This window comes from Peromyscus leucopus, chromosome 19, assembly GCF_004664715.2.
Source record: "Peromyscus leucopus breed LL Stock chromosome 19, UCI_PerLeu_2.1, whole genome shotgun sequence".
NCBI lineage: Eukaryota > Metazoa > Chordata > Mammalia > Rodentia > Cricetidae > Peromyscus > Peromyscus leucopus.
The window spans coordinates 10,819,797-10,837,075 of NC_051079.1; the positions used below are offsets into that span (position 1 = coordinate 10,819,797).

The following is a 17,279-nucleotide window of genomic DNA, read 5'->3' on the forward strand; positions in this document are numbered from 1 at the left end:
CCTTCCAAACACTGCTCTCAGATGTACAAGGTTCAAACTGCCACACAAGAACAAACATGACCGGAGAGACACTGCAGCCATCGCCAGGACAAGCAGCATGTGAAGACGCCGGTAAGCCACCAGCCACGTGGCAAGATCCCATTCTTGAGCCTCCTGCCTTGGCTTCTCAAGTGCTGAGATAACAGACAGAGGCCAACACTCCTGGCTAAGTCCCTTTCAAGGCACATGGATGAACTCTGAAGACATGATGGGATGTGAATAAACCAGGGCCAAAGGAAAAACAGATACTAAATTTTGAAGAGGATGAAGATAAACAGCACATTTATTGTTGAATGTTTCCTACTAAAGAGTTGCCAGGTCAAAGTTGCTGGGTGGTGGTGGCACACGCCTTTAACCCCAGCACTCAGGAGACAGAGGCAGGTGGATCTCCGAACTTGAGGCCAGCCTTGTCTACAGAGTGAATTCCAGGACAGCAGCCAGGCTACAAAGAGAAAACCCTGTCTAAAAAAAGTCAAAGTCACCTGCATCAGATTTTACTGCCAAAAATTTCAAAACATAGCTATAATCTGCTTTAATTCCAGACTTTCTTAAAGTTTTATAGGCATACCTGTACTATAATGTACATTTAAACACAAGAAATAGCTACTTGAAATCCCTTCTTTTGGGATAGACTAACAATTAAAAAAAATATAAAAGAAAAAAAATATTGCCTATGAAAGTTTTAAAAGTAGATTTAAAACTTATTGACTTATAAATACAACATAAGAAGATGGCGGAGACAAGCGGACGCAGGTGGGCCTGTGGCAGCGGCCCGCGGAGGTGGACGGTTCCGGCGGCGGCAGCCGGCAGCGACATTTAGGCCTGGTGGCAGCTGGCGGAGACATTCAGGCCCAGCGGCAGTCCACAGAGGTGGACAGGCCCAGCGGCGGAGACAAGCAGAGGGAGGTGGACAGGCCCGGCGGCGGTGGCCGACAGAGACATTCAGGCCCGCCGACGGCCCACAGAAGTAGACAGGCCAAGCGACGGAGACAGGCGGACGCAGGTCGGCGACTCGCGGAGGTGGAAGGGCCCGGTGGAGGCAGCCGACAGGGACACACAGGCCCAGCGGCAACCGGCAGAGACATACAGGCTCGGTGGCCGCAGAGGTGGATGGGCCCAGCAGCAGTGACAGGCAGAGGTAGGTAGGCCCGTGGTGGCAGCCGGCAGAGACATACAGGCCCGTTGGCCGCCCGCAGAGGCAGACAGACCCAGTGGCAGCTGACAGGCCCAGTGGCGGAGACAAGTGGACACAGGTGGGCCTGTGGCGGCGGGCCACAGGGGTGGACAGGCCCGGGGACGGAGAGGGGCGGATGCAGCTTGGAACGGGGACGCTCCTAGCCCCAACACCTGGGGAAGAGGCTATCTCCGTGGGTCGGAACCAGGGCAAGTCTGGGCACTCCGCCTGGGGACAACCCAGGGCCCAACTGCTGATCCTGTGAAACCCAACAACTTGGAGGTGTGGGTGAGACTACCCTGCTCAGCTGAAACCCATCTGGGAGAGGATTCAGATGACTACAGTTTGAAGTCTGAAGAAACAAGATCAGCTGAGGAGTTGACAAATGAACAAAAACGTGACCTGGGAACACAGAAGAAGGCGCTACCTAGCCACTAAACCAGATCACCAGAATCATAAGTATATAATTCACCGACTGAAATCAGCTGTCCCTGAAGAAACAGCCCAATAGCACCAATTTAACCAAGAACCCCTACTAAACCAAGACTAAAAATTAGAACAAGAGAGGCACTCTCAGACACAGACACCACCTGCACCGCACAGAGGAAAAGATGAGTAGACGCCAGTGCAAAAATACAGGCAACAACATAAAGAACTATATGGCAACATCAGAACCTGGTGATTCTACACCTGTAAGACCTAAACATACCATGACAGAAGAAACAGAAGAGATCAACCCTAAAAATGACTTTAAGAAGATGACAGAGGCCCTTAAAGAAGAAATAAAACATTCCCTCAATGAGGAAATAAAAACTTTCCTTAAAGAGGAAATGAAAAACTACCTTAAAGAGGAAATAAAAACTTTCCTTAAAGAGGAAATGAAAAACTCTCTTAAAGAGGAAATAAAAACTTCCCTTAAAAAGGAAATGAAAAACTCCATTAAAGAGGAAATAAAAAACCCCCTTAAAGAAATGGAAGAAAAAACGAACAAAAAATGGGAAGAAATCAAATCAAGCCAAGAAAAAGCAATTAAACAGATGAAAGAAACATTCCAAGATCTGAAAAATGAATTTGAGACAATAAAGAAAACACATGCTGAGGGAATGCTGGAAATAGAAATCCTGACTAAACGAACAGGAGCTACAGAAACAAGCATAACCAACCGATTGCAAGAGATGGAACAGAGAATCTCTGACACTGAAGACACGATAGAGAAAATAGATTCGTCAGTCAAAGAAAACAATAAAGACAAAAAAGTCGTAACACAAAACATCCAGGAAATTTGGGACACCATGAAAAGACCAAACCTAAGAATAATAGGGATAGAAGAAGGAGAAGAATACCAACTCAAAAGCACAGAAAATATATTCAACAAAATCATAGAAGAAAACTTTCCTAACCTAAAGAAAGAAATACCTATGAAGATACAAGAAGCTTACAGAACACCGAATAAGCTGGATCCAAAAAAAAAAGTCCCCTCGCCACATAATAATCAAAACACTAAACACACAGAACAAAGAAAAAATATTAAGAGCTGCAAAGGAAAAAGACCAAGTAACATATAAAGGTAAACCCATCAGAATAACACCAGACTACTCAATAGAGACTATGAAAGCTAGAAGATCATGGACAAATCTCATGCAGACACTAAGAGACCGTGGATGCCAACCCAGACTATTATACCCAGCAAAACTCTTAATCACCATAGGCGGAGTAAACAAAATATTCCAGGATAAAACCAGATTTAATCATTACCTGTCTACAAACCCAGCCCTACAGAAAGCACTAGAAGGGAAAATTCAACCCAAAGAAGCTAAACACATCCATGAAAAATCAAGCAATAGATAATCCTACACCAACATACACCACAGAAGAAACAAGCTGGTGTAGCTATCCTAATATCTAGAGAAAAAGGATGCTTCAAAAGAGAAGAAGTCTTGTGGCAATGCCTCAGTGGTCCAGGTAACTACCAGAACTCGGAAAAGTTGGTTGAACTTGGGATTGACTGGGAGGCCAAAGATTTAAAAAGCAAAAGATTCTCTCAAGACACAAGTTGTGTGATAATAGTGTGTTTTGTGTGTGTGAATGAGAATTTGTAAATGTTGAATTCTAGGCTTCGACAATCATTGTCAGTGCAGATTAAGCTGCAAGTATTTATGTTTTAAAACTTAAATTATAAAGCTAGTTACGTCTTTCTAACAACTAGTTTTAATGTTTATGAGCATATTTTACCTACATTACCTTTTCAGGATGTTGAGAAAGATACATCACAAGCACAGGCTGGAGGCTGGGGGCTAGATGGTTTTGAGGAAGAGGTCTTGGTGGACTCTTTCATAGAGCAAAGGGAAGCAATGCCTTCTGGGAAATGAGCTAAGTTTTAATCTAGTCTTTAAGATTAGAAGTTAAAAACAAAAATATTAAGGAAAGGAAAACCTAATTGACCTTTGAAGTATTGTTATGTGGAATTGAGTGGGACTTTTGAGGCCTTTCTTCCAGAAAACAAGGACTTGGTTGTCAGGCCTATATTAGGCCTAAACCTTGGTGCCATGTAGTTGTACTTAAATCATTTCAATGGAAAGTGTCTTAGTGATTGGAACTTCTAGTGCAGTTTGGAGTTCTTCCATTTGAAAAATGTGATATTTGCATGGGATTGTTTGAATCTTGTTTTCTAGTCCCTCTCCATCACCACCCTCATAGTCTGAAGGTAGATTTTTCTCTTGATAAAGGAACAAAAAAGGTGAACATCTTCTTTGTAAATAGGTATCTAGTAACTAGTGGTAAACTTGAAATGTTAGAATTCTTTAAAGCCTAATTCTAGGTAGCCTTAAGAAAATGTATCTTAATTATTTTTGAACCTGTATTCACCTTGTTTTTTTAAAATATCTTAAGTTATATTTTCTTTTTCAGAGCTGGTTCTTATTTGGGGCTACTTTTTTTTTTTTTTAATTGAGGTATAATTCATAAAAGGGTATATTGTTTTGATGAGACTTTTTACAACTGTGGCTGGATGTCTTTCTTTAGTCTTCCAAGAAGGGCCATTTTACTTTTTTAGAGTTACTTTTTAAAGTCATGAGGTCAACAACTTGGATTACTATGCATGTAAGTGCTAATGCAAATTAAAGCCCAAATTGACCTCCAGCAGCAGTTCATTCTAAGTTGACAGTGAGAGAACACTTTGCCTGTTAGGATACTGTTACTCGTGGACTGAAATGCTGAAGAAACCCCTCCCCCTATTTTGTTTTTTTGCAAAAATCAAGGTATATTCTAGGGTTTCCTGGTTGACCTCAACAGATAAACTGAGATGATAGTCTTAGTTCAGAAATGATCTGAATGTAGATTTACAGTCTACGTGTACAGCTGGCTAAGTGAGATCGCTTTCACAGTTCTGCATGTATCCCATCGGCTCCCCATTAGTCACTGAACTCTTAAAACTGGTATTGTAACATTATCACAATGTTTTGCGCCAATTTTATAAACTTTACAGTGCAATATGTGTTCCTTTTCTGAGGCAAACCAAAGGTATATTTCTCAAGGTTCTGTAGTGGGTAGCCATTCCAGCTTGGATCTGGAAGTTCCAACCCCCATTGAGACTCTGGCAACTGTCACGCCTATGAGGCGGGGCGAGGGGAGGCGCCGGGGGACCCGAGAGCTGGATGGGCCAGCGCTCGCGCTGGGCGCTCTCTTGGTGCCGGCACGCTGACCAGTGCAGATTGACTGTGTAGAGCTCCGGAGAACACCGCTGGACTGCATTACACCTTCCCCAGACCCTGCGACCTACCCATTACTTAATTTGTGAGTTACGCCATTAAATAAATATCCTTTTAACTACGTGGAGTGGCCAAAATAATTTCTCCAATATCTGGCGCTCACGTGGGGCAAACTCCAAAGGCCTGGGCGGCTCCCGCCGTCTCCTCCCTAGCTGGTGGGTACCTAAACCCGCCTGCAAAGTTCCATATAACCAGGGAACACCTACACGGTTCCATTCCCGAAAAAGGGAGCAGCTAGTCCTATCTCAATTCCCTAGCTTAGCCCCAGACCAGCGAAAGAGGCAGGAGAGTGCTAGCTCCGATTTCCGCCATCTCCGACATTCCGCCATCTCCCTCCGACTCCAGCCAAGATCGCCAGCAGGCCCTGTTTCGGAGCTGTACCAACGCCACCTGCTGGCTGAAAAGGGCTACTACACGAAAGGTAAGCATATTGTTTCAAGTAAAGGTACTTGATAATTTTACACCTTAAAATTGACTAACAAATTTTGAGTAATTCGTGTAATATGGCCGACAACATTACCTCACAAGAATTTAAAAACCTTTTTGCCTGTATGATGAATGACATCTTCCTGGAAATATACGACATTCCTAAGGCATATCTGGGCTATACCATTTTGGCATTCATCATAATAATTCACACAGTGTTCAAACACTGGTTTAAGAACAAAGATGAGTCATTATTGGGACTGATACAGGCTTTAAAAGATAGCAATGAAGGCTTAGAGAAAAAGATTCTCTCTCTGGAATCTGCTTTCAAAGATAGCAATGAAGGCTTAGAGAAAAAGATTCTCTCTCTGGAATCTGCTTTCAAAGATAGCAATGAAGACTTAGAGAAAAGGATTCTTTCTCTAGAATCTGCTAATCAGGATTTACAAAACAGGCTTGTACCCAAAATTGATTTTATTGATAATAAATATGAATATTTAATGGATAGAACACTAACTCTCCAGAGTGAAGTTGTGGCTACTCAGACAGTATATAAGGAAGAAAGATTATCGTTAATTGATAGGATAAGGTCCATGGAATCATGTGTTTCTGAGGAACATAAAAACTTCTATGATTCCATGAGAAATATGGAGTCCCTTGCAAGAGAGGAGGTTCACTCCCTAGAACAGACCCTAGGTGCTCGTTTGCAAGCCCTAGAAGAAACTCTCAGTAAACATGACAAGGGAACTAATAAGCAGAAGGTCAAGACCATAGAGGTTGTAACATCTCCAAATGGCTCTCATACAATGGCTTATCCTGTTATTGTCCATGAGAAGCCAGCAGATGACACACACCCCGAGCCATATATGACATATACATTACAACCAATTTCAACAAGGGACTTTAAAAATATAAAGGAAGCAGTAGTTACGTATGGGTACAATCCACATATGTAAAACAGATGTTAAATTCGTGGTCTACCTCACATAGAATCATTCCAGATGACTGGCATCAGTTAATTTCAGCTGTTCTAGAATATAGTCAGCAGTTACAGTGGAAAAGCTGGTTGAGAGAAGAGGCAAAAAATTTAGAACAACAAGGTAAAATCAGAGGTTTTGTGATCTCCCAAGATCAAATACTTGGTGAGGGATGTTTCGCTGACAGGAATGTACAAGCCACTTATGATGAGCATACAATATCCCTATGCCGTACAGCAGCTCTAAATGCTTGGGAAAAAATTCCAGAACCTGGAAAACCAACTGAGGTATACACAAAGATATTTCAGGGACCGCAGGAACCCTTCACTGATTTTTTACAAAGACTGAACAGAGCTATAACAAGAGCTGTGTCAGACAAAGAATTAAGAAAAGTATTAACTGAGTCCTTGGCATTCGACAATGCTAATGCAGAATGCAGAAGAATACTTACACCATTAAAGATCAGATCAGCTCCTTTGGAAGAATGGATTCAATATACTAATGGTGTTCAGTCTCTTAACTACAGTAATGAGGCTTGGATAGGAGAGACAAATCCCAGAGGTGAAAGAAGGCCCCGTGTTACCAAATGTTTTAAGTGTGGTACACCAGGTCATATAAGTAAAAACTGTACATGGGGTACTCCTAGAAGCAATACTCCTTCTAGGAATAGCCTAAACAGGAGACCCCAACCACCTCCTGGATTATGTAGAAGATGTGGCAAAGGCCGACATTGGACCAGTGAGTGCAGATCAAAAATAGATATACAAGGCAACCCTTTACTGGCGGGAAACGCCTCAGGGGGCCTCTTGCAGGCCCCAAACCAAACGTAGTACGAACATTCCCTGCCACTGTGGAAGAAATTCCTCTCCAGGACAACTGAATAAACCAATGCCTAATGTAAAAACTGATACTGCAATGGATGATAAAACAGCTTTGATAGCTGGATCACAGTTTACAAAGAACACTATAAAACAAATATTTTGGCAGACTTCCATAAATGAACAAAGACCAAAGCTTAGAATTCGAATTAATGGCCTGGTTCTGGAGGGCCTGGTGGACACAGGTGCAGATGTGACTATAATTACACCAAAATCATGGCATCCAAATTGGCCTCTTCAAGAGGTAGATGTCCAACTGTTAGGGATTGGCACCCTATCTCAGATAAAACAGAGTTCGAGATGGGTTGAATGCATAGGGCCAGAAGGACAGAGAGGAAGGCTGAAGCCTTATGTAGCAAATGTAGCAGTAAATCTTTGGGGCCGAGATCTGTTACAACAGTGGAATACCCAGATTAAAATTCCTACACTTTCAGAAAAGGAATACAGACCAATGCATGTTTCTAGGAATAATATCATAACATGCTATAAAAATCAGTCACCAACCATTCAGGCTGTTCACAAACAGAGCACGACTGTTGTTGAACTCTCAGAAGTACCAACTGCCTTACCTTTAAAATGGCTAACTAATAAACCTGTCTGGGTTGGACAATGGCCTTTGACAAAAGAGAAGCTACAAGCTTTAGAACAGCTGGTTCAAGAGCAGTTAAATGCTCAACACATTGAAGAATCTACCAGTCCTTGGAATTCTCCTGTATTTGTTATAAAAAAAAAATCTGGTAATTGGAGAATGCTGACAGATCTGAGAGCTATTAATAAAGTAATTCAGCCAATGGGCTCCCTACAGACTGGGATGCCCTTGCCCTCTATGCTACCAAAAGAATGGCCTATAATAGTTATTGACTTAAAAGACTGTTTCTTTACCATACCCTTAAAGGAAAATGATAGAGAAAAATTTGCCTTCACAGTACCTAATTATAATAATTCTCAGCCAGTCAAGAGATATCAATGGAAGGTCCTCCCACAGGGAATGTTAAACAGTCCTACTTTGTGTCAATACTTTGTGCAGAAACCATTAGAGATAATTCGTGTAAAGTTTCCACAATCCATAATTTATCACTATATGGATGATATCCTATTAGCTGATAAAAAGTTAGATACATTGGAAAGCATGTTTGAAGAAGTAAAAAAGGTTTTGCCTCGCTGGGGACTGCAAATTGCTCCTGAAAAAATACAAAGAGGAGATTCTATTAATTACTTAGGATATAAGATAGAGCTACAAAAAATTAGACCCCAAAAGGTACAATTAAGAAGAGATAGATTGAAGACTCTTAATGATTTTCAAAAGTTATTAGGAAGCATTTCCAACTTACTGGGTATCATGGGAATACCCAAAGATGGACTACAAAATTTGGCTAATACTCTAGAAGGGGACAAAGAATTAAATAGTCCAAGAGAATTATCAGCCGAAGCTGAGAAGGAATTGGCTCTAGTAGAAAAGACAATTCGAGAAGCACATGTGGATCGTGTGGATCCAGAACTTAAATGCATTCTTGTCATATTCCCCTCCAGACATTCCCCAACAGGTATTTTGATGCAGAGGGAAGATATTATATTGGAATGGATATTCCTACCACGTAAACCAAATAAGAAATTAAAGACTTATGTAGAAAAGATCTCTGATTTGATTCAAAAGGGTAAATTAAGACTTCGCCAGTTGACAGGAATGGACCCAGCAGAAATTGTAGTACCATTAACTAATGAGGAAATTTCATCACTATGGAAAGATAATGAATACTGGCAGAGAGCCTGCAGTAACTTTTTGGGAGAGATTAACAACCACTATCCCAAAAGCAAGAGAATAGAATTCATAAAGAAGACTGAATGGGTCCTTCCTCACATTGTACGACAAAAGCCAATTTCTGGAGTCCTCACATTCTATACTGATGCAAATAAATCAGGGAAAGCAGGATATAAATCAGGAGACTTAAGTAAAGTGGTGCAAAGTCCATATAGCTCTGTACAAAAGGCAGAACTGTATGCCATTCTTATGGTACTGATGGACTTCACAGAACCCCTCAATATAGTCACTGACTCTCAATATGCAGAGAGAGTTGTTTTACATATTGAAACTGCTGAATCTATTCCTGATAATACAGAATTAACTTCATTATTCATACAATTGCAGGAAATCATCAGAAAAAGGGAACATCCTATATATATAACACATATCAGATCCCATACAGGTCTGCCAGGACCTTTAGCACAAGGTAATGATGAGATTGATCAGTTACTAATAGGTAATGTGCTAGAAGCTTCAGAATATCATAAGAAACACCATATAAATAGCAAAGGTTTGAAGAAGGATTTCTCCATCACTTGGCAACAGGCTAGGGATATTGTGAAAAAATGTCCTACTTGTTCCATCTATAACCAAACTCCATTACCTGCAGGGAGTAATCCAAAAGGTATACAAAGAAATGAAATTTGGCAGATGGATGTGTTTCATTTTGCAGAATTTGGAAGATTAAAGTATGTACATCATACCATTGACACCTATTCAGGATTTCAATGGGCAACTCCTATGAGTTCTGAAAAGGCTGATTCTGTGATTACACACCTATTAGAAGTTATGGCCATCATGGGAATACCTGTACAAATTAAGACAGACAATGCCCCAGCATATGTCTCCAATAAAATGAGACAGTTCTTTGCTTATTATAATATAAAGCATGTTACAGGTATACCACACAATCCCACAGGCCAAGCAGTCATAGAGAGATCCAATCGAACTTTAAAGGATATGCTAAATAAACAGCAACAGGTAACAATGACCCTAGAAATAGACTGCATAGTGCCTTATTAACCTTGAATTTTCTCAATGCTAATGAGAAAGGAACAACAGCTGCGGAGAGACATTGGACAACAGACAAAACTCCTGAGCTAAACCAACCAGTTTATTTTAAGGATGTGCTGACCTCAGAATGGAAACCTGGATATGTTCTACGTTGGGGAAGGGGTTTTGCCTTTGTTTCTGCAGGAGAAGAAAAGCTATGGATACCAACAAAATTAATAAAAATTCGATTCGAACAGGAAAAACCCCTTGATGAAGAGAAGTAAAAGATCATCCACCAATGTGACATCTCTACAAGTTGTAAGAAAAATTTAACAATCAAAGGGTGGGGTAGGGTTCTGTTTTTGTCTTTCCAGGATAATGGAAATACCCATCTTTCAAAACTCATAAGGCCTTGGATATCCGGATGTTTACAGCAGAAAGGAAGAATCTATTGGTACCAATCTACACATGGTAAAATCTCACTGTCTAACATCTTTCTCTCTATCAATCTAGAAAAGTTGTGGTTCCAATTCAATTATAGCCAAGCTGGCTTTGGAGATGGAATTGGCTCACTCCTTCTCTAAACCCAAGCATATTGCTAAAAGAAAAGTTTAAGAGATTCTTCAGTCCCATATCAGAAGAGCCCTCTGGTGTGAGACAGAAGGAAACCAATAAAAAGGGACCATTGTCTTCTAAATTCTAATTCTCTCCATGCTTACTCTTGATTTCTCAGAATCCTTTCTTACATGCTATGTCCTCTTTAAATCCAAACCTCCCATTTTTGATAACAAATAAGTTTTTCCAATAGCAATCTCAGAAGTCACCAGAAGGAAGATGGGGCCCCAACAACAACAACTCTACCCAATCCAGAATGATGCCATGGTAATCATCATCATACTACACTTCTTGCCAGAATTTCAGACAATCTTACCCATTACTCTAAAACTTGCTGCAGAACCTACAGTTAGTCTAACTGAGATTTAACTATCTGAGCTTTCTCACAGTACCCAACAGAGATAACACCACCCCCTAAACGGCAGGAAGCAATTCTAAGAAAACGACGCCCCTTCTCCCTTAGGTTTCATAATTCTCAGGGTTATGGATGATGGTTATAGGGTTGGGGGTGGAAGAAAATATTAACTCAGGATTGTAAAAAAAAAAAAAAAAGGGGGGGGTGGGGGAAGAAGAAATGGAACGGATAGGTATAAGATATGATGGTAAATCATTGTATATACTAGTAAACAAACTTAGTAAAATAGCAACCTTAGATAATTTGCACTGTAATTTGTACTGTTATAGAATCTTATATGTTGATACAAATGTAGACTATTTTTATACTCCTGTTTAAGATAATTTGTATATTGATACAAATACAGAACTATATTTGTTATAATGTACATATATTTCTACTCTTATTTGAAACATTTTTATATTGATACAAATGTAAATTTATATCTGTCATACTTTATATATGTTCTACTTCTGTTTAGGATATTCGGTATATTGATATATATTTAATATTATTGTCATATTGCATATCGCACTATATATTCCTACCTCTGTTATAAATATCTTGTGTATTGTCACAATTTTGAAGTCATCGTTCTTCACCATACATTTGCTTATAGACTGTTTACCTTATTTACGTGAAGCCTTAGTCCTTAGGTTATTTCGATAGATAAGATTTATAGATTTATAGTCGCCTATGCTTGTCATCTCTATAGTTACGTTAGTTAGGTTATCCAGATTTACAGATACATAGGTTAGATGGGCAGGTAATCTTCAAACACTTCATAGACCTGGAGAATATGGCATTTAAATAACTTAGAATTCTGTTGACGTGAGACACAATTGCTCCTGGCTGCACCAATTGATCCCGAGAGAATGTTGGGCTTCTAAGACATTTCCATTTGGAAGTTTGTCTTTTGGCACAAAATGGCCTACTGGGCAAAGAACTGCCCTTGCCTTGATGGCTGACAGTACAAATGCAATGCTCTCCTTTCTGGACAAGCGGGACACAAGGAAAGCGACCACTGTACTCTGCCAAGACAGGGTAAGATGGTCTTTCAGAAATCCTGCTTCTGAAAATGGTCTGTCAGATACTCTAGGCCTGTAGCCAATTTGAATGCACCAACAATGCTGAGAAACATTAGGTGACTGTCCAGGCTGCCAGCTGTCTTGGTCTACTCTTGCAAGATTCCCGAAAGTTGCTTGCATCCATCTACCATTTCTCAGGTACCATTATGTTCCTTCTCAGGTCTTTGATGGGATTGAAGACTAGCAGTTATAGTTACAACTTGGTATATATAATATCTTAGATAGAACATATTAAGTATTAGATTCAGGTTCTTTAGGATAGGACACCTTTGAATGATCTTTATAACATGCTGTTTACCTATGCTCTATACTTCTCTGGATTTTAGTATGTGTTTCTTGCTTGATATTGTTTGCATTGGTTGTAGTTCCATCTTATCTAGGTCATTATCTCTCATTATTTCTGGACAATATTTGATAACCATTCCTTTGTATATAGTCTTGTATTAGTTTAGAACCTTCTTATTTAGACAAAAAGGGGGAGATGTAGTGGGTAGCCATTCCAGCTTGGATCTGGAAGTTCCAACCCCCATTGAGACTCTGGCAACTGTCACGCCTATGAGGCGGGGCGAGGGGAGGCGCCGGGGGACCCGAGAGCTGGATGGGCCAGCGCTCGCGCTGGGCGCTCTCTCGGTGCCGGCACGCTGACCAGTGCAGATTGACTGTGTAGAGCTCCGGAGAACACCGCTGGACTGCATTACACCTTCCCCAGACCCTGCGACCTACCCATTACTTAATTTGTGAGTTACGCCATTAAATAAATATCCTTTTAACTACGTGGAGTGGCCAAAATAATTTCTCCAATAAGGTTCTGCTGCTATCAGCAGCGTTGATGGAGGATTTTTTATGCATTTGTAATAGATAGAAATAAACCAGAAAAAAAGAAGAAAAAAAAAGTGGTGGAGGAAAAGGTGAAAACTGCAAGAATACTCAAAAGGGCTGAGAGTTGCAAAAGCCAAGAATGGCTTTGCATAGTAAATGGAATAGAACAGCTCTGAACTATAGCTTACTTTTCCTGGTTTGGTCTGACAGAATGATTGAATGCTTTTGTACAAAAATCAGAGCCTTAAAAACAAGGATTTGGTGAGATTGTAAAATGGTGTGCCACTTTGGCAAAACAGTTTGGTGGTTGGTCAAAATGCAAAACCTTGTTACTCTGTTACTCAACAATTCTACCCTTAGGAATATATCCTCAAACTACTGAAAATGTGCACCTATGAAACATGTACATGAAGGTTTACAGCAGTGTGTTGCTAATAGTAAAAAAGTTAAAACAACTCAAATAGCTATCAAAAAAAAAAAAAAAAAAAAAAAAAAAAGAACAAACATGACCAACACAAGCAGTTCCAGACACAGGATGGATGGGAATTGAAAAGCCGCTAAGTTCCACCAAGTTTAAGCCAATGACAGTACCTGGTTCCTGTAGTGAGTTTGGAACTGAGAATACAGCTCTATCTACAACTGTGTGCCATCGGAGAGCACGACCTGCTGCAACCTCTGCACCTAAAGCTTAGGAAACATCAAGAAAGAGGGGGTAGGAAGACTGGAAGAGGCAGAGACCAGGGTGTCTGCTACTGCTGTTTCCTACATACGACAGAGAAGATGCAGCCATGAACTCCCAACAAAGTGGTTGCCTGAACAAGCCCAGCAGAACAACAGCACCAGTTAATAAAGAACACTGACAGGGGACATTCCATGTGGTCCTACCCCAGATGAAGAGCTACAGATGTCAATGGCTGACAAGAAAGGAGACTGAAGCAATAAGCTCTCACAGAGGTCACCCAATCCCAAGTAGCCAGCCCTGGAGACACATGTGCAAAACTGAATGGACTCAGAAGGCTTACTTACTTATTTACTTATTACACACACACACACACACACACACACACACACACACACACACACACACCAATAATTAAAAAAGAGAGGTCACAGATTTGGGAGAGAGAACATAGGTGGAGGAGTTAGAGCAGTTAGAGGGAATGAGAGTAATGTAGATGCAGGGCTCATGTATGAAGTTCTCAAAAAAAGTAAAATTATTAAGTTAAAGAAATACAAAAGTTGGACTTCCCTCCCTTTGGTTTTTCCAAACAGGGTTTCTCTGTGTAGCCCTGGTTGTCCTGGAACTCAGTCTGTAGACAAGGCTGTCCTCAAACTCAGAGAACTGCCTGCCTCTGCCTCCCAAGTGCTGGAATTAAAGGCGTGTGCCACCACCCACAACCCATTCCTCCCCGTTCCCCTGTCTGGTTATACTTTTAACAGCTTTAATAACTAAGGAACATTTCAATTATATGGTTTAATAAAAACTGCAAACTAGTAGAATTCAATGTGTTTTGGTGACCTCTACTAATTTATTTTGAAAACTTACTATAGTGATCAGAATATCTGCTTCTGAAAGTAAGCTCTCATAAATTGTTACCTATAGAATTCCAGACAAACATCTATGACTTTAAACTATAAAAGAGCATACTTAACATGGCATTTAAATGCAATCTGTCTCAATTTATTCCTGGGTGCTAATCTTACCTACAACCACATGATGTCAATGAATTACCACTGTAAGAACTTAAAGCTGGGATAGGTAAGTGGGACATTAGGAGGTTGGGCTTGCCATGTTAAAGACATGACATGACACACACCAAAATGTGGAAATACCACTGAATCAAATAGGTAGCACACAGTGGCAAACAGACAACCACACATAGTGGCCCATGTCTTTAATCCCAAATCTCAAATGGAAGAAGTAGGCTGATGATCTCAGGCCAGTCTGGCCTAAATATCAAGTTCCAGACTAGCTATGGCTAACATAGTAAGACCCTATCTCAACAAATAATAAAAACTTGGGGGGAAAGAAGTGTGGATATTTTTCAGAATATCAGTAAAAAAGATGGCATCATGAGCAGCCTGCACCCCACTAAAAGTACTAGGACTAGAAACAAACTTTGTTCTTACCCTTGACATTCAGGAGAACAAACGCCTTCAATTTAAAACACAAGTATGACAGGCAGGGTGCCTAGGCACTGGGCAGACAAGGTGGGAAGACTAGCAATCCCAGGACAACCTGGGCTCTACAGACTCCACAAACAGGGGAAGGTATGGGCTGGAGTTCCACCTTCAAGCTCACATGGCAGGAGAAAAACTACCATCCTCTGACCTCACAAGCGTACTCTAGTAAGTGCATCCATACACTCACGCAAGAGAAATAATGTGAAGAAAACCACAAGGAAAGGGAAAGAATAAAATGTTTAAAGCATATAGACATCAGTAAACAAGACAGAGCAGGTTCAATGGCAGAATTCATAGCAAGCACATGTGAGGCCCGGGGTTTGAACCCCAGCATCACAATCAGCCAATAAAATTTAACTTAACTAAGAAGTTTTAACTGAAAGAGTCAGTATAGAACAAAGAAACAACAAATAAAAAGCTAAATATGAATTTAGATAAATAAAAATCCTCAACATGAACAAAGATATCAAATAAAGCTAAAACATACATAAAATATTTATCAAAAAGAAAACAGCACTTGGGCCTGTATCCTCCCCACCCCCCATCCCCCATTAAATTTTGCTTCTCTGCCTTTAAATGTATTAGATCTGAGCAGAATATATGCAGCTCAACAATTATTTCATCTTAATACACAACACTACCACCACCCAACCATGCTACATGATACTATTTATAACTAACTACCAATACTATACTTAAGACCATTAGGTCTAAAAACATAAATACCATTTTGGGATCATATTTATTACAAGTACCTTTTGGAGAAAGGTGATCATACTTACTAACTTCCCTATCAGGGAAACTAAAAACTAATACATATAGTTTTAGATTTCATTATGGTCCTTATAAACATTCTCCCATCTCCCCCATGCCCCCGGCCAACCCTGTACTCTTCCATGTTCCCACATAGCCTTTCCATGGACATGTCACATCCTATTGCTTCTTCCTCCTTCCTCAACACCTTTTTCTCATGGTCTCCTTACTAGTGGCCTAGCCTACAGTCCTGCTCATCTGCACGCATATATATATGTGATATACATATATACACATACATACAAACATACACACACACACACACACACACACACACACACACACACACACACACACACACTATAGGTCTGAGTCTGGGTTACATTCCAGATGCATTCATCCCCACATATTTGTATAATGCTTACACTGTCTATGAGCATTCACTCACATATTATTTTTATACACTGCAAAAGGGTCATCAAGTTCAATAAGCAAAGTGCTGAGTTACGAATATTCCCCCAGTTTCTATTAATATGTTCAGGATTCTATCTTATAGCATGACTGTGGTGGAATGTCAATTTGCACATAGCCTGACCTCTATCAATGAGAACCATTTAGCTAGCTTAACAATAGTTTAACAGTGCAGTTCTCAGCACTCAGGAGGCAGATCTCTGTGAGTTCAAGGCCAGCCAGTACTACATAGAGAGACCCTGCCTTAAAACAGACCACAACAGAAAGTACAGTTCAATATACTATCAACAACCTCAACCTAAAATTAATTTCTATAAAACATCATCTGGCTCTGCAAACTTTTACAGCCCTGATGGAAGAAGCCCCATACCTCCAGCAACGGCATCTCCTCGGTGACGATAGGGTCTAAACGTCGGTCAGGACCGTACTTGACAGATGTCTTCTCCTCCTTCGTGTTGTTAAGTCGAGGGCCCTGAATCTCTAAGTCCTGTCTCCCTCGGACTGACATACTCAAAGAATGTTTTCCTGAAATTAAAAAAAATCAATACCCTAAAAATAGTATGACAGGTTTGATGATTTAATTTAACTTGAATATATGAATACTATAAATAAATGACATGAATTTCCATAAATCCCATGTAACTGTTGAGTAACACATGTAACTACAACAGTAAGTATATTTTATTCCATATTTAACATCATCTACGATGTGCTAGTCAACATCTCATTTTGTTTTATATTTACTTATGTTGCATGAAGGCTACTCATCATTGAGTAGCAGTCTTTAAAAACCAGTATCCTTATTCATCAAAAAAAATCCGAGAACAACTATCTTTGGCCCAGTGAGTGGGCCGTAAGAAAATATTAAGTAATGTATTAAAAAATAAAACATAAAAGTAA

At 40.2% G+C, this 17,279-nt stretch overlaps 1 protein-coding gene across 7 annotated transcripts in view; it reads right to left on the reverse strand.

The window, feature by feature from the left end:
* Trappc8 (trafficking protein particle complex 8) overlaps positions 1-17,279 on the reverse strand; it is a 95,377-nt gene that overhangs the window by 20,722 nt on the left and 57,376 nt on the right. For all 7 annotated transcript variants that reach the window (XM_028886553.2, XM_037196974.1, XM_028886549.2 and 4 more), the window contains one exon: positions 16,750-16,904. In XM_028886553.2, coding sequence (XP_028742386.1) covers positions 16,750-16,904 — 155 coding nt within the window. The remainder of the gene's footprint in view (positions 1-16,749; positions 16,905-17,279) is intronic.